The 21,236-nt window shown below is 36.4% G+C and overlaps 1 protein-coding gene across 4 annotated transcripts in view; it reads left to right on the forward strand.

Annotated features, from left to right (window-relative positions):
- The window catches only part of FucTA (glycoprotein 3-alpha-L-fucosyltransferase A), a 667,380-nt gene that overhangs the window by 631,478 nt on the left and 14,666 nt on the right, over positions 1-21,236 (forward strand). For all 4 annotated transcript variants that reach the window (XM_069829292.1, XM_069829294.1, XM_069829290.1 and 1 more), the window contains 2 exons: positions 10,408-10,602; positions 16,210-16,445. In XM_069829292.1, coding sequence (XP_069685393.1) covers positions 10,408-10,602; positions 16,210-16,445 — 431 coding nt within the window. The remainder of the gene's footprint in view (positions 1-10,407; positions 10,603-16,209; positions 16,446-21,236) is intronic.

Genomic DNA, 21,236 nt, shown 5'->3' on the forward strand with positions numbered 1-21,236 from the left:
TCTATCTATCTATCTATCTATCTATCTATCTATCTATCTATCTATCTATCTATCTATCTATCTATCTATCTATCTATCTATCTATCTATCTATCTATCTATCTATCTATCTATCTATCTATCTATCTATCTATCTATCTATCTATCTATCTATCTATCTATCTATCTATCTATCTATCTATCTATCTATCTATCTATCTATCTATCTATCTATCTATCTATCTATCTATCTATCTATCTATCTATCTATCTATCTATCTATCTATCTATCTATCTATCTATCTATCTATCTATCTATCTATCTATCTATCTATCTATCTATCTATCTATATCTATCTATCTATATCTATCTATCTATATCTATCTATATCTATCTATCTATATCTATCTATCTATATCTATCTATCTATCTATCTATCTATCTATCTATCTATCTATCTATCTATCTATCTATCTATCTATCTATCTATCTATCTATCTATCTATCTATCTATCTATCTATCTATCTATCTATCTATCTATCTATCTATCTATCTATCTATCTATCTATCTATCTATCTATCTATCTATCTATCTATCTATCTATTTATATCTGTCCGTCTATCTATCTATCTATATCTGTCCGTCTATCTATCTATCTATCTATCTATCTATCTATCTATCTATCTATCTATCTATCTATCTATCTATCTATCTATCTATCTATCTATCTATCTATCTATCTATCTATCTATCTATCTATCTATCTATCTATCTATCTCTATATCTCTATATCTCTCTATCTATATCTATCTATATCTATCTATCTATTTATTTATTTATTTATTTATTTATTTATTTATTTATTTATTTATTTATTTATTTATTTATTTATTTATTTATTTAACCTCTTAGAGATAAGGCCATCAGGCCGCCTGTTCCCCTCTACCAGGGGATTACAACTACAATATTAAGAATACAATTACAATTATAATTGCAATTAATATTAAATTTACAAATACAATGAAAATCAAAGGACTAAAAGATTATAGATTATTTTATTATCACGAAATGAATAAATGCGTTAGGCCTATACTTTCCAATGGCTATTATTAAATCTTGTACAGTAAAGCGTTTTGTACACGTATTCTTTCCTTAACCACAGACATACCTGTCCAATCATACGCACACATTTCTTGTATGTTGTTGTAACTGTACCCAGCAGTCCAGGGGTTGTTACATTTCATTTCAGACTGCATTCATTGCACGCTGGCAAAGTGTTCGTAACGGCTATGCAACCGTAATATTCAGGCGTCGGATCATCGGGTTTGTATGCAAATGCATGTTTAGTTTGCTTTTACATATGATGTGGAAACTGGAAGCTAATTGCGTTTTACGTCCTTCCGTTTCTATATGTAAAATATTATACTGTTTATATTTGAATATTTACATGTACGCTATTATTGCATATTTTTTAAGTTTTTGACATACAGAGTGATTCAATAAAATCGTGAAAAATTAAACAGGAAATAGCGGATGCTCTACAGAATATTTTAAGATAGGGAACTTTGATCTGTGATGTCAGATTAAGGAGATATGAGATTAAACATGTCTGTCGCTATCGCTTACTGTTTTATTAACATTTATATACAGAGTGATTCACGAGGTTTACCGTCACTTAAGGGACTAATTTCCTAAGACGTTCTGAACAAAAAAATGTCATATAATCATTTGTCCTAATCTCAATATTTTCAAAGTTACATTAAATTGAAATTGTTTGTAAAATACCCTTTTTCTTTAGTTTTAAAGGTAATAGAAAATTACAAATAGAGAATGAACTATTTAGATTAATTAGCTAGTGTTTTGAAGCTAAAAATATGTTGTCAGTTCTTTTGTACAGATTTTGTTTTTCAATTTTTAACTAAAAATGACATCATTCTTACGCACTTATCACAAAAATTGTTACAAATCATACGACTTTAAGAACTTGATTTTTTATTGTTTAATTATGCATCTTAATGTACAGTCTTGAAGAATTTGCAAGAGTGGCGTGATTTGTAACAATTTATTGTGATAAATGCGTAAGAAAATGTAATTTTGTACTTAAAAATCTAAAAAAACATTCTATGGCATGGAATTCACAACATTTTTTTAGCTTCAGAATACTAGCTAATGAAATAAATGATACTCCTGAATAGTTCATTGTTTATCTGTAATATTTTTTTACCCTTAAAACTTAAGAATAATGGTATTTTACAAACAACATCAAATTAGTGTAACTCTGAAAATATTGAGACTAGGACACATGTTTATATGACATTTTTGCTCAGAATGTCTTCGGAAATAAGTTCCGTAAGGGACGGTAATTCCTCCTGAATCACCATGCGTATATACAGTATATTCATACATATATATATCGGTGTGCCGGAATTTTGTCCCTCAGGAGTTCTTTTACATGACAGTAACTCTACTGACATGAGTCTGTTGCATTTAAACACACATAAATACCATCGACCTGGGCCGGGATCGAACCGCAACCTCGAGCACAGAAGGCCAGCGCTGTACCGACTACGCTACCCAGGCCGACTGTACTGTAAATATTTTGTAAGAAAATAGATATTGACGTAATTTTGTATAATATAAGCCTAAGCCTAAATCTAAGTATATATTTTCTGTCCTTTTTTTTTCGAACAATGTCCACCTTTTTTAAGCTTTGTGTCCTCTTTTTCTATCTGGTCACCCTATGAAGGATGGATGAAAATAGACTCTCAAACACGCTGCTGAACTACTAACTATGAGGATCTAGAGGTATTGGAAGATTTAGAATCTAAATCTTCCAATACCCCTAGATCAAGCCTGCACAAACAGCGCTCAACGCTCGGAGCGGGAGAGCGGTTTTTACCGCTCGCCGAAACGGAGAGGAAGATACGTCAGAATGACATAGACTTGCTGTAGGTAGAGAAGAGGGAAACGACCACTCAGCTATCTAGTGGAGTGCAGTGTGTAGGCCTATTCTCAGTAACTGTTTCACGTTGCTTACCTACTGCTACAATACAGTATGGAAGAATCTAAAAGACAACATAATATTTAACATTTAACGATTTACAGCTCGAACTTATTGATCTTCAATGTGACCTAAGGGCTAAAGATCGTTTGAATAATACTACTAGCCTGGTTGAGTTTTACAAGACAAAACATTAGCAATAATATCCACGACTACACAGGCTGGCTGTGAAAATGATTGCTATGTTTGGCTCAACATTTATATTTGTGAGCAACTGTTTTCTATAATCAACTTTAATAAAGGCAGACATCGAACATCTGTAACTGATGTTTCATTATGTTCAGTAGGCTACTGTTCCTTTCAGCTACCAACAGCATAAAACCACATTTTGATGTACTGATAAATAAAAATATAACAAAATGATATTGTACATTTAAGTAGCTATAGAATTTCTATTACTTCTGTAAAGTAAATATTTCTTTATTAATTAATAATAGTCCAAGATAGTTTTGCAAACACTGAACGGGAATTCATTTCATAAACACTCGTAATAGTACTTCCTTTTGTGTTTATTTTGTACGAGATCACCCCTTCTTCCAGTCCATCCTTATACAGAGCGCAACTAATATCTGCAATCCGCTCATGAGCTGTGAGCCGGCTCGGAGAGCGCAAACCTTGTGCAGGCCTGATTTAGAACAAGATGGGAAGGAGACCTTTCCTGCGATTGAACAGGCCAGAGAGCCTAGTCCTTGGTGTAGTAGCAGCAGCAGCAACAACAAAAAGAAGTTTATCATTGTGAATAGTGCCTCGGAACTTGTGGGTGGCTTACATGGATCTCCGGAGTGTCCGCGGACCACCAATTAGTAACTATTGAATTAGGAAATAATGTCGTTGAAGTGAATTGTGCATAGTTGAAGGAAATGGAAGAATCCCTAGAAAAACACTCGACCTCCGACATTGTTCACCAAAATATGAATGATATGATTCCTGTCAATGTTAGGTATTGAACCCAGTGGCGGCTCGTGCCTTTCTTGGATGGGTGTTCACAAAAAAATGAGTAATGAACACACTGATATATTCTCGTATAGCTGAGTCAACACGTCAGAGATAAACCAGTTCTAACATGCATGTACCAAATCAACGCATATAAACCAAAATTAAAACCATTAAATAAGAGTAGAGTAAAATTAATTCATAGGACTCACCTTCACTGCTGTTGTAGATGGTGTTGAAGATCTGGATTTATTTGTAGAGAAACTCCATGCGCCTAGTTTTGAGAGATGCAAACTTATCAATAACTTATTCTTGAATTCTCTACTGTCGTTAACAAGTTTTTTTTTTCCACTGCCAACATAGCCAATGTACTTAATCGGTCTTCTGTCATGGTGCGGAGGAATGTTTTAATCCTCTTTTAATTTAACATACAATTTCACTCACGCCCGTCTCCAAACATCAAGTGTTACTGTTTCAACTTTCAATACGCACCATTGCAGCTTGTATTTCCCTTACTTTGCTGAACAAGAGACAACAGAATCAGCCCCCGCGCGTAACGGTATTTTGAAAAGAAAAAATAAAGCGAGAAAACGAGGAAAGAGGGACAAGAGAACACGATGCCAGCCCCAAGAGAGATGGAGCATCTCTGTTTCTCTGTCACTAGCACGTTCAGACCTTTGCGAGCAGAGCTATTGTAACCATTGTAACAAACCAGAAAATAATAATAATAACAATAATTTATTTATTTAATCTGGCAGAGCTAAGGCCAGTAGGTCTTCTCTTCCGCCCAGCCAGATTCTAATTCTAATTAAATACATTTGCTTACATAGTTATTACATTAATATCTAGATCATAAAACAACATGAAAGTAAATAATGAAAATTGGATAACTAATGTTAGTGTGACAATAATAAACACTGGTAAGAAATAGTTATAATAATAATGATAAAAATAATAGTAATAATAATAATAATGAGATAATTTAGATATTTATCTGTGATATATATAAAACCATTAAACATTGAGAAACCTGAAACAGCTATTATTCTTAACAAGAATTGTTAGAAAAATATCTCCTTAGCCTATTCTTAAATTGATTTGATGTCTGACAGTCCCTGACATTACTCGGTAGGGAATTCCAAAGTCGAGGAACAGCCACAGTGAAAGAAGATGAATATGAGGATGTTCGGTGGGAGGGAATGGATAATATTGAGGAGTGTTGTGATCGTGTGTCTAGGTTATGATGGGTGGATAAATTTTGAAAACGAGACGCAAGATAGACAGGAGTGGAGAAATGCAATATGAAATGCAATGCAATAGCCTCAGGCTATTCCACCCTGCTAGAGAAAAATTGTGTGAGCTGCTGTCAACGTGTCCAATGGAGATTTAAAGACACACACCACACAAACGGGACATTCTCTCGAGACGAAAAATGTAGGAACGTCATTGCACATTGAAAAGTAATAGATGTAATAATATTAATACGGTAATACGTACGATTATTGTTGGTTTTTAAGGTATTCACGTGCTCCTGTGCTCATATAGAGGAACCACCGCTGATTGAACCTGAGTTTGGAGAATAAGTCCACGCTCTAGCACTGAGCTGCTGCAGGGGGCGCCGTACCGTGTTATTTCAAGGCGAATTCTCCAAATCTGATGTGACATCAGGAATGTACGAGTAGTTGAGAGCGTCATGGTTGCATTCTGAGTAGTTCCTGGCACGGTCTTAGAAACACAGCAAAATCCAGACAGTTCTCAGAGCATCAGACATGCAAATTGACAGGGAACCTGACACCTCCGCGATACACACAAATGCGGGCGGAACTGTCACAGTTGTACGTCTCGCTCATAACCTTTCTCTTTGAAATGGAGAGACATTTCAGAGAAGCTCTATGCCGTGTTCCTGCAAAATCAGTCGTCGTCCTCAGCTTTTCCAGAGTTCGTAGGATCAAACCCCGCTGAAGCGACGGATTTTTTTTAACAGTCTTGGAATCATACGTCCCGCGCCGTGGCGTCGTGGTCTAAGGCATCCCGCCTAGGACTCGCGTTACGGAATGCGCGCTGGTTCGAGTCCTCATGGGGGAAGAAATTTTCTCATGAAATTTTGGCCAGTGTATAAGACCGGTGCCCACCCAGCATCGTGATGCATTTGGAGAACTACGATAGGTAGCGAAATCCGGTTGCGAATACCAGCTATAACGGCTGGGGGGATCATCGTGCTAACCACACGATACTTCCATTCTGGTTGGATGATCGTCTACCTCTGCTTCGGCATGTGGGCTTGAGGCCGGCAGCCGGCTGGTTGGTCTAGGTCCTTCACGGGCTGTAACGCCACAGATTATTATTATTATTATTATTATTATTATTATTATTATTATTATTATTATTATTATTATTATTATTATTATTATTATTATTATTATGTATTTTAAACTCATTCATTATTTATCCTTTCATCGTCATTATTGTCATTAATTGTAATTGTATTTATGTGTAATAATATTATTTTTGTATTATGTTTTTGTTATGTTCTTTGTGCTGAACTGTAATTGGCCACTGGCTGTTGTACAGCACATTAAATATAAATAAATAAATAAAATAAAAATAAACATAAAATTATTATTATTATTGTTATTGTTCTTATTATTATTGTTATTGTTATTGTTACTGTTATTGTTGTTATTGTTATTATTATTGTTATTGTTGTTATTATTATTATTATTATTATTATTATTATTATTATTATTATTATTATTGTTGTTGTTGTTGTAATCATACGAAGGAAATAAAGTCGAGGTTCCGTTCCGTGCAGTACATGGAAAAGCTTTTCGTTTAATGGGAACGTTTTACATAAAATTCATCAAGCATTTCTCGTCCACGTTAAATTTCGATTATTAAACCGTTGTCTGTCGATTGTCAGTTTTCACTTACGTATAGACGTGTCGTGCTCACTCCATAGCAAGGGAGTCACACATTAGACCGTATTCTTCTTCTTCTTCTTCTTCGTCTGGATTAGACTCATTCATTCATAGTGTTCTGTCCAAGGGCAAGTTTTCCTCTTCAAACCCAGCATTCTCCAGTCTTTCCTATTTTCTGCCTTCCTCTTTAACTCCTCATATGATCCATATATGAAGAGTCCACTGCAAGAATGACGGATGTCATTTGGAATACATTTTTCAGGAGAAGCAATTGAAAGTTTGAAATGCTTAGCGCTCAAAGCTTAACTGTGATTTTCCGAACATTACTGGACAATGACTATCAGTGTTAATGCCATATAACTCTCTACGTACATTCTATATGTCTTAAGCTATGCATTGACAGTCTTGGTTCATTTTCGACAAAAAAGTGACATCCATCATTCTTGCAGTGGACTCTTAATATTTTAATGTTGTCTATCATCCGATATCTTCTTCTGCCCCAAACTCTTCTCCCGTACACCCCAAGTATTTGAAGCTGTCCACTTGCTCTACTACCTCATTTATAATTCGTAAGTTTACCTTTTTTATTTTTCTTCCTATGACCATATTCTTCGTCTTGTTTGCATTTATCTTCAACCCATACTGCTCACAGCTGTCATTTAGCTCCAGTAGCATATCCCGTAGTATCATCTTCTCTTCTGTTAACAACGCCGTATCATCAGCAAATCTTACACTCTTTATTCTTCTTTCTCCTACTATCACTCCTCCCATGTTCTGAAAACAGTTCTTCACTAAATCCTCCAAATAGATGTTGAACAGGGTAAGTGATAAAGGGCATCCTTGTCGTACTCCTCTCCCTATTTCATTTCCTTCTGATATTTCTTCTCCTATCCTGACTTTGACTCGTTGTTTCATGCGAAGGTTACTGAACAACCTCCTCTCTTTCCAAACCATGCCAATTTTCTTCAGGACCTCTTTACAAGTGTTTTGTATACTTCAAAATTTTTTTTTCACAGTGAAATAGTGAATTTAAAAATGTATAGGCTAAGTTTTATTTTAAATCTAGCATATTTTCTACAATATTGTACTTAGATGTGTAAAGTTTAATAGTGCAACAAATTATACATAAAGCAAATACATTTTATTTAGTAAATTCATTTCGTGAGTAGCTACATACCATTAAGACTGCTTTTTATACGGAAGGAAACTTTCCTCCGTTGAGTTTAAATGTTAGAGCAAACCTTGTCAATCAGTAACAAGAGGGGTTGGGGGTGTGTACTTACTACCATATACCTGTTTGACAGGATGTTCCTACAAAAAGTAAACGTTCTTTGCTATCCTCCCAATCTAAAGGTACGGTCACACGTCGCTACTTTTGCAGCGCTGCAGTACAAAAAACTGCGCAACTCTTGTACTGCGACGTGTGAACAACGATGCAACCCGAAAAGTAGCGGCTGCCGAACCTGCTGCTCCAAATGTGCCAGTGATACGTTTATTGTTTGGATGTATTTTAATGTTAGATGTGATGAAAATAAATTATGTGTAACAGTTATTAAATGCACAACACAGTCTGAGCATATTTTCTGACGATATAATTCACTTTTTTAATTTTCTGTAGCGTAGTTTCAAACAGGAGGGTTGCCAACATTGATTACGTGAATATGCTGTTGGTTATCATTTAAGTATATAGGCACTTTTAAAAGCTTTATAGTAAAAATAATCCCAATTTCTGAATACTAGTTAGGACAGAAAAGCAAATAATAGATAAGTAAGCTTTCTCATGAGTTTCTTAATAATGCGAACATAACCACAAAATGTATATTGAGAAGTCAACACGGAGATGGAAACCTGCAGCATGACTGCGGCTGCAAAAGTAGCGCCTTGCGTGTGAACAGACTCGCAACCTCCAGTTGCAACTTTTGCTGCACTCGGGTTGCGCAGCACGAAAAGTAGCGTGCAGCGCGCTACTTTTGGCTTACGTGTGAACACGACACGCAACTTTTGCAGCTGCAGTACAAAAGTTGCGCAGCAAAAGTAGCGACGTTTGGCCGTATCTTAAGCCTGCTTGTAACCTAGGTAAGTTCAGTTTTTAAACACACAGTCCCGTGGAATGGTGACAAATCTCCACCACTGTCGGAAATGGAAATAAGGTCCGTTTGGTACAGAAATTTACGCGCTATTCACTGACACATACAGGCGGACTCACTACACTAATACTCATTCATTCATTCATTCATTCATTCATTCATTCATTCATTCATAGTGTTCTGTCCAAAGGCAAGTATTTCACTGCAAACCCAACATTTCCAATCTTTCCTATTTTCTGCCTTACTCTTAGTCTCCTCACATGACCCTGTATCTTAATGTTGTCTATCATCTTGTTTCTTCTTTCGCCTCGAACTTTTTTTCCTTTTCACCATGCCTTTTAGTGCATTCTTCAGTAGGCGGTTTCTTCTTAATCAGCGACCCAGCCAATTTCTTTTTCTCTTGCTGATCAGTTTCAGCATTATTCTTTTTTCACTCACTCTTTCCAGCAAGCTTAATTTCTTATTCTGTCTGTCCATTTCACACTCTTCATTCTTCCCCATAATTACATTTCAAATGCTCCTGTTCGCTTCTCTTCACTTCTTCGTAATGTCCATGTTTCTGCCCCACACAATGCCACACTCCACACAAAGCACTTCACTAGTCTCTTCCTTGGTACTTACTGGCTTTTAAGGAACCCGCAGGTTCATTGCCGCCCTCACATAAGCCCGCCATTGGTCCCTATCCTGAGCGAGATTAATCCATTCTCTATCATCATATCCCACCTTCCTCAAATCCATTTTAATATTATCTTCCCATCTATGTCTCGGCCTCCTTAGTATTTTTTCCAAATGTTCCTGTTCCTATTAAAATCTTCCTGTGCCATTGCTATCCTCCTTTTGACTCCCTGGCAGCAGCTCATGTTACTGCTTATAGTACACCCCAAGTATTTGAAGCTGTCCTCTTGCTCTACTGCCTCATTTGGAATTCGCACTTTTATCTTCTTAACATTTCTTCCGATAACCACAGTCTTCGTATTGTTTCCTCGGACATAAATCTCCGCCGGTCAGCGCATCTGGCCGTGAAACCAGGTGGCCCGGGTTCGAATCCCGGTTGGGGAAAATTACTTGGTTGAGGTTTTTCCGGGGTTTTCCCTCAACCAAATACGAGGAAATGCTGAGTAACTTTCGGTGCTGGACCCCGGACTCATTTCACCGGCATTATCACCTTCATTTCATTCAGACGCTAAATAACCTGAGATGTTGATACAGCGTCGTAAAATAACTCAATAAATAAAAAATAAATAAATCTCCGAAGTACTGTACAGTACAATCCGGCTATCATAAATTCCATCAGCGCTAGGGAATCTCGCAGTTTAAATAGCACCATTAAAAGAACAAATATTAAAAATAATTATGATAGGATAGAATCTGCCAATTTAAAAACATGGTATATGTTTATGCTTATATCTCATTTTTGTGTGTTTCAGGTGTGGATTCTGTACTTCCTAGAGTGTCCGTACCACACTCAACACGTTAAGTTCAACGACGTGTTCAACTGGACGGCAACGTATCGTCGAGACAGTGACATCGTGGCGCCCTACGAGAGGTGGGCATACTACGACGAGCGAGTCAAACAAAACCCGCGACCTGACCACAACTACGCGGCCAACAAGACGAAAAAGGTGAGAGATGCGTCCACGGATTGTACGAGCAAATCTCGTTTCTAATGTCAGATCTATTTACTTGGTCATATAAGCCCTATTAGGGACAACAAAAGAGACTCATTACTCATTACCACAAAACTTCAAAAAAATTCAATCAAGGTCACTGTCATTGAGTGGTCTACAACCCTCTTCGCATAGTGAAGAGTTGAGTTTTCTTTGTGCTACTCATGTCGCAGGTTTCGTTGTATCCTTAATTTAGAGACGATTAAACTAACTGCTATTATTACATACTAAATCAAAGTTTATTCTCTCGGCGAGATGGCGTTATTACCTGCAGTAGCAAATTCTATTTTAAATGACGAATTACCATAATGTATTATAAATTTTAAAACATCACTCCACTGAATTTAAGAACACATGTCAACGAATTTCTCATAACATTTCATCATTCACTATATTTCAAACTCAATTACAATCTGTATACAGCTTGATTACACAACTTTTAACACTATATCACTTCGGAAAACGTATGATGTGTCTTTCTCGTGTTAAATTTTACATTACCTCGTTAACATGTTTCAGCCTGTTATCGGCCATCTTCAGAACTGGTTGTTGTTGATCTTGACGCACTAAATATACTAGAACAATACGAAATATCTACTTACTTACTTACTTACTTACTTACTTACTTACTTACTTACTTACTTACTTACTTACAAATGGCTTTTAAGGAACCCGAAGGTTCATTACCTCCCTCACATAAGCCCGCCAGCGGTCCCTATCCTGTGCAAGATTAATCCAGTCTCTATCATCATAGCCCACCTCCCTCAAATCCATTTTAATATTATCCTTCCATCTACGTCTCGGCCTCCCTAAAGGTCTTTTTCCCTCCGGTCTCCCAACTAACACTCTATATGCATTTCTGGATTCGCCCATACGTGCTACATGCCCTGCCCATCTCAAACGTCTGGATTTAATGTTCCTAATTATGTCAGGTGAAGAATACAATGCGTACAGTTCTGTGTTGTGTAACTTTCTCCATTCTCCTGTAACTTCATCCCGCTTAGCACCAAATATTTTCCTAAGCACCTTATTCTCAAACACTTGGCACTTGGAACGTAACTAGTCTTTATAGAACAGGAGGGGTAACATTAGTAGCAAAAGAACTAGCTAGATATAGAATAGACTTCGTAGGAGTACAAGAGGTTAGGTTAGATGGGAATGGCATATCACAAATAGGAGATTACTTGTTGTATTATGGGGAAGGAAACAATAATCACCAATTAGGAACAGGATTCTTTGTTCATAAAAGAATAAAATCAGCAGTAAAAAAGGTCGAATTTATCAGTGACAGGTTATCATATTTAGTACTTAAGGGTAGATGGTGCGACATCATAGTTATAAATGCTCACGAAATATCTACACACACAAAAATACATCCAAATGAAATTCTCAACACAGCTCAATTTCGGAATACACACACTCTTTGACTGCACATTACACTACATACCCCCACAGGAAACACAAACAAAAGGCGCCAAGACCAGCAACAATAAGTTCTGAAGATGACCGATAACAGGCTGAAATATGTTAAGAAGTAATATAAAATTTAACACGAGAAAGATACGTAGGCCTAATACGTTTTCCGAATACAATCTGTACTTAATTTATGCAGAATACAATATTCACGTCACTGCACGATCAGTTCAAGGCGAATTTCTTCACTTACAGATTGTTAAACTCATACTAAAGACAGAAATCCTTTCACTGTTGGTTCCAGATGTTTACGTAAGGTTCCTTTAAACATCACACTTCTCTGATTAGGGCTGCCAACGTAGATTTCTACGTAATTGATTATAAAATATTAGATGACGTTATAACTTGCATGACGTTAATAGCTTGACTTACCCTTTGTCGTAATTCAACAGCAGAGGAATAGCTCAAAAGTGAACTGTGGTACGCCCTCATACATAAAAAAGTCATTGGACCCTTCTTTTTTGCCAAGGACACTAATACTCGCAGTGTATCTGGATATGATGGAGTTTTTTGTAGCACCTCAGGTAGAAGTGTTTCAACCTTGGCTGATATTTCAACAATATGGTGCGCCGCCACATTTAAACTTCAAATTTTCCGATAGCTGGATTGGACGTGATGGTCCGACATCCTGGCCACCAAGATCCCCAGACATAACCTTTCTAGATTTATTCCTGTGGGTTTATGTGATAGACAAAGTCTATCCATAACGTGTGCCAGATGTCAGGACATTGGTGATGAGTAGAGCCCGGATGTTAGGCAAAATGTCTTTTTTAAACTGAGTGTATGTATGAAAGACCTATTAGAGATAAACACGTTTCCACACGTTTGGGGACGATAGGAACAAATTTTATTTTGCCTTTTTTGCCTAGTTTAGCTCCCATTGCCTATTTTAAGGTTAAATACCTTTTTTAGCTTTCTTTACGTCGTTATTGTACATTTTCTGTATTTTTAATGCATTTAAAATAAACCGTACATAAATTATATAAAAAAAAAACAAAAAAGAACGGTTGTACAAATTAAAATATATTTATTCACCTCACACAAGTTCACACCTGTGGAGTAACGGTCAGCGCGTCTGGCTGCGAAACCAGGTGGCCCGGGTTCGAATCCCGGTCGGGGCAAGTTACCTGGTTGAGGTTTTTTCCGGGGTTTTCCCTCAACCCAATACGAGCAAATGCTGGGTAACTTTCGGTGTTGGACCCCGGACTCATTTCACCTTCATATCATTCAGACGCTAAATAACCTAGATGTTGATACAGCGTCGTAAAATAACCCAATAAAAAAAAACCTCACACAAAAATTTGCTGAAAATCTTATTCTCCAGCAGTACATGTTTCCTAGAAGTCGTAAACTTTCCTCCCCAACAGATTCTACCTTTTATGTCACTTAACAAAGATGTTTGAACAGTATAAACCTCAGTGCTCAGGTCACTTCGGGGTTTACCAGCAAGTCTCCAGGTCCCGTTACTGTTATGGCTTGCACGCACAAGTCACGCGTACTTTGAAGTCTCTAATCCTTTTTCACACCCCTTTTTTTTTAGACAATACACAGTCGGTTTCTCCCGATCTCTGAAAGAAAGTAGAGACAGTCCTTCTGAAATAAGTTGTTTTAAGTTTGCTCCAATCACTTCAGTAGAAATATCTTTTTCCACCATGAAAAACGTTCTCTCTGACAGGCGGCTCATTTTGACAGTTGACAACTTAAAAAGTATCTTGTTGTGACATGCAACCAAAGAAAGTGAGTACCGTATGGGATAATTTATTAAGTATTTGTATATTTTTTGTCTGTTGCCATGAATAATAAATGCCTATTTTACTATTTTAGTGCTTATATGCCTGCCTATTTTAGCCAAACTAAATGCTTAAACATCCGGGCTCTAGTGATGAGGATAAGAAAAGTTTTTGCCACCAACGGCGCACAGAAGTTTACTAATATGGTAAAGGAAACTTCATAACTACCCTTATATTCCATCAAAACCTATTCTTTGTAACTTTGCAAGATTTTGTATAATTCAATGTTGTAATGAGGGAAAGACTTTGTCGACAACCTGCATATTGCTACCAGTCGCTGTTTTTTTTTGGGGGGGGGGTTATTTTACGACGCTGTATCAAGGTTGCCAGATTTTAAATCTACCAAGGAGGGACATCCTTCTTCCATCACATACAGTAGTTATGTTTTGTTTTAAAGGAAGAGTGATATGAATGTGGGCAGAGTAACATTTTCGTGACTGCAAAAATTTATTTAAAATGATCCCTTTGTATGCAGTTAAAGATACTAATAATATGAATATCAAAATTGCAATTTTAATAAAAGAAATATTCAGGTAGGCCTACAGGTTTCCAGACTGTAAGTTACACCACATTTGTCTGGCGTCTTTCTGAAGAGCTTGTGACAAATGTTATGCCAAATTATTATTAACTCAATGACTTAATAGTAGTTCTGTCTCATAGATTTCCCCAGCTGTTTATTATTAATTGTAAAGTACAAATTCCATAAGATAGCATCACATGTAACAAAATATTTAAATTTCAATGTTACTCATTTATTACAATGACATAAAATTTATTGATAGCTAAATTCATATTTATTTTGTGACTTAACATATTACCGCTCTAAATCCATCATTTAACATACAAGTATACATTTTCAGAGCTTATATACATATTTATCATTGTACTTCAGCATTTTCAACAAACTTTTTTTTCCATTCTCTGTGTCATGCATTTCTGATGAACCTATATTTTTAAATGTTCAGAAATATTATAGTCACCACTGAATTCGTTGTCACAAACCTTACACTAGTCAAAATATTAGTTTTTTTTTCCAAAGTGCAAACCTACATTGTTAAAAAATAATTTAAATGTAATGTAATTATTATTAGTAGTATTAGTATTTATTTATTTAACCTGGTAGAGATAAGGCCGTCAGGTACGAAAAGATTACCTGAATAATTAAAGCTAGATAATTTATCATAGAGAAACAAAGAATATTTCATATTTACTGAATTATAAATTAAATCTAGAATAACAAAATTGTATAGTGATGAAATTACTGAATATTGAAATATTTTGTGATAGATTAAAGAAACTATTTACAAGAAATCAATTACTGACCAAGTGCCTAGTAAGTTTTCGTTTGAATTCAATTTTATTTCGACAGTCCCTGATGCTAGCAGGTAGCGAATTCCAGAGTCTTGGCAGGGCTATTGTGAAAGAAGATGAGTATGAGGAGGTGCGATGGGATGGTATTGTTAGTATTGTTTCATGACGAGAGCGTGTGTTCAGACTATGGCGGGAAGAAAGGTAAGTGAAGCGAGACGACAGGTACGAAGGAATAGAAGAGTTCAAGATTTCGAAGAGAAAGAGAAGTGAATGTAAATTTCTTTTCTTATCTAGTTTAAGCCAGTCTATTGCTTCCAGGGATGGGGTAATATGACCATATTTACGAACATTGCTTACAAAACGTACACACAAATTATGAGGACGTTGAAGTTTCGTTTTGTTATCGCTGTAGAGGCCAGTCAGTAAAATGTCCGCATAGTCGAAATAGGGAAATACAAGTGTCTGCACAAGAGACTTTTTTAAGCAAGAGGGGAGATGAACATTTATCCTTTTTAGCACATGGATAATAGAATATACTTTTCTGCAGGTTTATTTAGGCCGAGTAAAAAATAGTTACTAGTAACGATAAAATTATACAACTGATGTTAATTTTCTAATGGAGGGACTTTTGCGTCCCGCCTGGAATCGAAGCGGGACTCGGGATTTTTATATCGGGACATCTGGCAACCCTGCGCTGTATCAACATCTTAGGTTATTTAGCGTCTGAACGAAATGGAGATAATGCCGGTGAAATGAGTCCGGGGTCCAGCACCGAAAGTTACCCAGCATTTGCTCGTATTGGTTTAGGGAAAACCGCGGAAAAAAACCTCAACCGGGTAACTTTCCCCGACCGGGAATCGAACCCGGCCACCTGGTTTCGCGGCCAGACGCGCTGACCGTTACTCCACAGGTGTGGACCGCTGTTTCTTCGTCGCTTATATTTCAGTGATGTTAACATGAATTAAAGTATTTTCCGTGTGATGTGCAGGTGGCGTGGTTCGTGTCCAACTGCGGGGCGAGGAATCGGAGGCTGCAGTACGCCCACGAGCTGCAGAAGCACATCTCGGTGGACATATACGGCGCTTGCGGGACGAAGAAGTGCCCGCGCTCCACAGCGTCCAAGTGCTTCGACATGCTCGACAGGGACTACAAGTTCTACCTCGCCTTCGAGAACTCCAACTGCAAGGACTACATCACCGAAAAGTTCTTCGTCAACGGCCTCGGGTACGTTCACAAACAGACTTGGCTTGCTTTGTGTTATCATTACTATCACTAGACACCAGATATTGAGGCATCTTTTCCATCACACGCTTCTCGAGATGAAGTTAATTCCTTCAGCAGTGCGTCTACTTCGAGCACATTTCAGATTGTAATCCGATAAGTGTTATTTTCGTACAGGTTTATTAATTTCCATGAGCGGAGACAGTTATTCACGCGTGTATGTTGAATATAATAATAACAATAATACTTACTTACAAATGGACTTTAAAGGAACCCAGAGGTTCATTGCCGCCCTCACATAAGCCTACCATCGGTTCCTATCCTGAGCGAGATTAATTCAGTCCCTACCATCCCATCCCACCTTTCTCAAATCCATTTTAATATAATCCTTCCATCTACATCTCGGCCTCCTCAAAGGTCTTTTTCCTTCAGGTCTGGATTTAATGTTCCTAATTACGTTAGGTGAAGAATACAATGCGTGCAGTTCTGCATTGTGTAACTTTCTCTATTCACCTGTAACTTCATCTCTCTTTGACCCAAATATTTTCCTAAGAACCTTATTCTCGAACATTCTTAACCTTTTCATTCCTCTCTCACAGTAAGAGTTCAAGTTTCACAGATTACTGGTTGTTCATACAGAACAATCAGTAATATAATAATTGTCCTTTAAATTCTAACTTTCAGCTTTTTTGAGAGCAGACTGGCTAACAAAAGCTTCTCAACCGAATAATAACATGCGTATCACTTATTTATTCTGCGTCTTATTTCCTCTCAAGTGTCATTTATATTTGTTACTGTTGCTCCGAGGTACTTGAATTTTTCCATATTTTCAAAAGATATTTTTTTTTTGTTTATTTTCATTTAGTGTTGCTCTAAGATATTTGAATTTTTCCATCTTTTCAAAAGATAAATTTATTATTTTTTTTTTTTTCATTCAGTGTTGCTTGAATTTTTCTACCTTTTTAAAGGATAAATTTACATTTTTTTTTTTACTTTCATTTAGTACTATGTTTTGGTCACGAGGCATAATCATATACTTTGTTTTTTTTTTCGGGGTTAAGGTTTACTTTTACGGTCTACCAAAGTTTTCTTTCTACCTTTCTTAGGAGCTAATTGGTTTGATATTGATGTATGTGATCCAAAACAGATATCATTTGGAGCTCGGTCAAGACATCTTCATTTCTTTTCCTTGTCCCATTTTGTATAATCTGTCATGCGGAGCATTTATAGTTAGGAATTAGTATAGGATCTGTATCATTTACATTTATAGTTTTCCTTACTTACTTACTTACGGCTTTTAAGGAACCCGGAGGTTCATTCATTAATAATAATAATAATAATAATAATAATAATAATAATAATAATAATAATAATAATAACAAGCCCATAGAATCCCTTCAGGGCAAGGGCCTCCTACTTAGGGATGGCTCGGTTGTTTACTCACATGGGGAGTCAGCCCGTGTGAGTTTGGGTGATTTTCCTGTATGTCTTAAGGCCTAGTTACCTAATCACTTCCTGAGCTAGTTCCCATGTAGTCTAATACTATTTATAATACTGTACTATAACACTAATCTTATAGTATTTGTGTCTCTAGTTTTTAGTATTAGTGACTTTAGTTTTTGGTGTGCGTGTTTGCCTCCTAGTCTACATTTTCGTCACACTATCTTGCCGCTTTGTGTCTGAACCACTTCACTACACTGCACTACATCTTGCTATCTCCCTCCCTAGAGTTTTCCACTGCACTCTGTCCCTGGCGATTCTTGTCCAGTCTGCTCCGGCTGCTGTCTGGAAGTCATCCGCCCATCTACAGTACATGTGGGACGACCCCTCCTTATGTTGAATATAACGTACTTAAAAGTCTGTCAAAGATTCTTTGTTTATAAATTCTGCCTTCATTTCACTGTCATATTGAAGGTCTATAAATTCCAGCTGTAATTCCGGTGACACATGATCAACAGGAATTGCATAGGATGTAAAAAATACTTTAAAATCCGTTTTCATGCAGTCTAAGTTGTAAGCTGGGACTGGGACCGATTTCGGAATGTCGCTTCGTAAGAGAAAATATATTACAGTACATGGAATTCATTAATTACTTATTTTATTGTAAACCTACAGTCTTCATTTGTAAATGAAAACAAAAATAAAACATTCATACCAACACAACTCTGTAGATCCATTCTCGAAACTGGGTGACGTACTGTACGTGCTGGTGTGTCTCTGATGCAGAGCAGAATTGTTTCAGATAGGTAGGCGTACCTACTCAAAACATTCATATAGGCTAAGATATTGATGTATTGGATGCGTCAAAGAATTGAAGTTTGCTCACAGTCTACTATATACAGTCGCGAAGCTCAATATGTAGTAAAAATGCAAACATGGGTAGTTTCCCACCACTAGGATCGCTACTATCGCCTCATCATCGCAGATCTCTCTCCTAGCAGACGACAAAATATGTTACACTTCCGTTGTCGTGTTCTTTTGGAAAAATTAACACCTTCCTTCCATTATTGGAATATTAAATGCATGAAGTTAATTTATTATTTTAATGAAGTATATTAAATTCCACCATAAACTCGAAGATACCTGCAAGAAATAAGTAATATAATTTTTGTTTGTGCAAAACGAACTGAAATTTACTATAATAGCTTCACTCATTCAAGATTATAGCGATAATTAACTATGAAACCAATAAATATTAATTTGCATTTCCCTTTACAACAATAATAATGGAAATATGAATTAATGGAGTAACTTACGCGTACCGGTACTTGTAGTGTAGGCTTACGTAGTTAAAGTGGGATGAGGTTAAGCACTAATAATCATATCAGAATTGGAAATAAAACGTGATCAATAAATTTTATTGTAACAGACTTTTACTACGTCTCTAGTAAAGGCAACAAATAAAAATAACAACAAAATTAACAACTATTATTTAAAACATCCTTTGAAAAAAATAGGCCTAAGCAATAATAATCCCACCAGAATTGAAAATAAAACGTGATCAATAAATTTCATTAAAACGAACTTAATTTTTTTTACGTCTTTAGTAAAATAACACATAAAAATAATAACAAAATTAATAGCTACAATTAAAAATATATTCTCTGAAAAAAAAAGTAGACCTAACCTTTATTTCTCTGGAAATTTAGCAGCCTAAGTGACGGAATTTTAACCGGTATCTAATGTCCTTTCGGTTAGACTGAAACATTTCATTGTGAAATTTAAAGATATAATGTATTCTAACAGTCACAAAGAACTTCAAAATTCAGAGTTTTGTTTCTGCACAGCATTCCTGTGGGAACCCAGGAACCTTTCTGAATCTTTCGGAAATCGGACAAAGGATAACTCTGGCCTCTTTCCCTTACTGTTGCTACAATTTACAAAAATATTACTTACAACTTACTTACTTATTATATTATATTTTAGCCATTAACATTTTCATTACAACCAATAACGAACATTTCACAAGCATCAATGTGAAATACGCAACGAGCTAGCACTCGATAGAAATACGACACAGTCCAAAGTCGACCATGGACAGTCTATTGTTTCTAGTTGCTAACCGCTTGGAGCGCTTTATCACGAGATTTGCAAAAAAACACCTCAAGCTTCGCGACTGTATATAGTAGACTGTGGTTTGCTAAGTATGTAGAATGTATGAAATAGTATGTGTTTTGGTGACACGACATTCCCTTTTTCTTCGTTCCTCTCACACAAAATATCTCTCTAGAGAGTGGGAGATTGAAGGGGCAATAAAATACATTAAAATAAACAACCTATTATGCATTTTGTAATTAACTGCACGGTTAATTAGAAAATTAGGCTCAAAGTTTGTGTAATTTGACAACAGCGCATCGTTGGCTCACCTGCGAAAAAACACACGCATTCGGACTGAATAATAAAAACATTCCGTCCCTTAGTCACCGCAGTAGTGTTGCTAGACTTCCTAATGGCAGCAAATAACGATACGTGTTAATCTTTTTACTTAATTTGGAAGAAAGCCGTTCATTTTATTGAAAAACTGCAAAGTGATAAGCCATTCCTTATTAATTTCTATAACTTACGCATAGTAGGTTACCGATTAAAACAGTGTTAACATTTAGAGAAAAGTAAGTTATTTTTTTTTCTGTGAAAAAATACTCATTTGGGACTAATGTGGCATTAGAAATTTTTGTTGTACTCAATTCAAGGAATAAGCTGTTAAAATCTCATTCATTCATTCATTCATTCATTCATAATGTTCTGCCCTAGGAGAGGTCTTTCACTGCAAACCCATCATTCTCCAGTCTTTCCTATTTTCTGCCTTCCTCTTTGTCTCCGCATTTGATCCATATATCGTAATGTCGTCTATCATCTTATATCTTCTTCTGCTACGAACTCTTCTCCCGTTCACCATTCCTTCCAGTAGGCAGTTTCTTCTCAACCAGTGACCAAGCCAATTCCTTTTTCCTCTTCCTGATCAGTTTCAGCATCATTCTTTCTTCATCCCTTCTTTCCAACACAGCTTCGTTTCTTACTCTGTCCACTTCACACGCTCCATCCTTCTCCATATCCACATTTCAAATGCTTCTATTCGCTTCTCTTCACTTCGTCGTAATGTCCATCTGCGGAATTATATCACAGTCTACTATATACAGTCACGAAGCTTGAGTTTTGAGGGTGCTAGAAACAATAGACTGTGACGGTACTATTTTGCATTGCCTGTAATGAGGCGATATTAGCGATCCTAGTGGTGAGCAACTATCTAATGTTTGCATATTTACTACGTATTGAGCTTCGCGACTGTATATATAC

Source organism: Periplaneta americana, chromosome 6 (assembly GCF_040183065.1).
Source record: "Periplaneta americana isolate PAMFEO1 chromosome 6, P.americana_PAMFEO1_priV1, whole genome shotgun sequence".
NCBI classification, from domain to species: Eukaryota; Metazoa; Arthropoda; class Insecta; order Blattodea; family Blattidae; genus Periplaneta; species Periplaneta americana.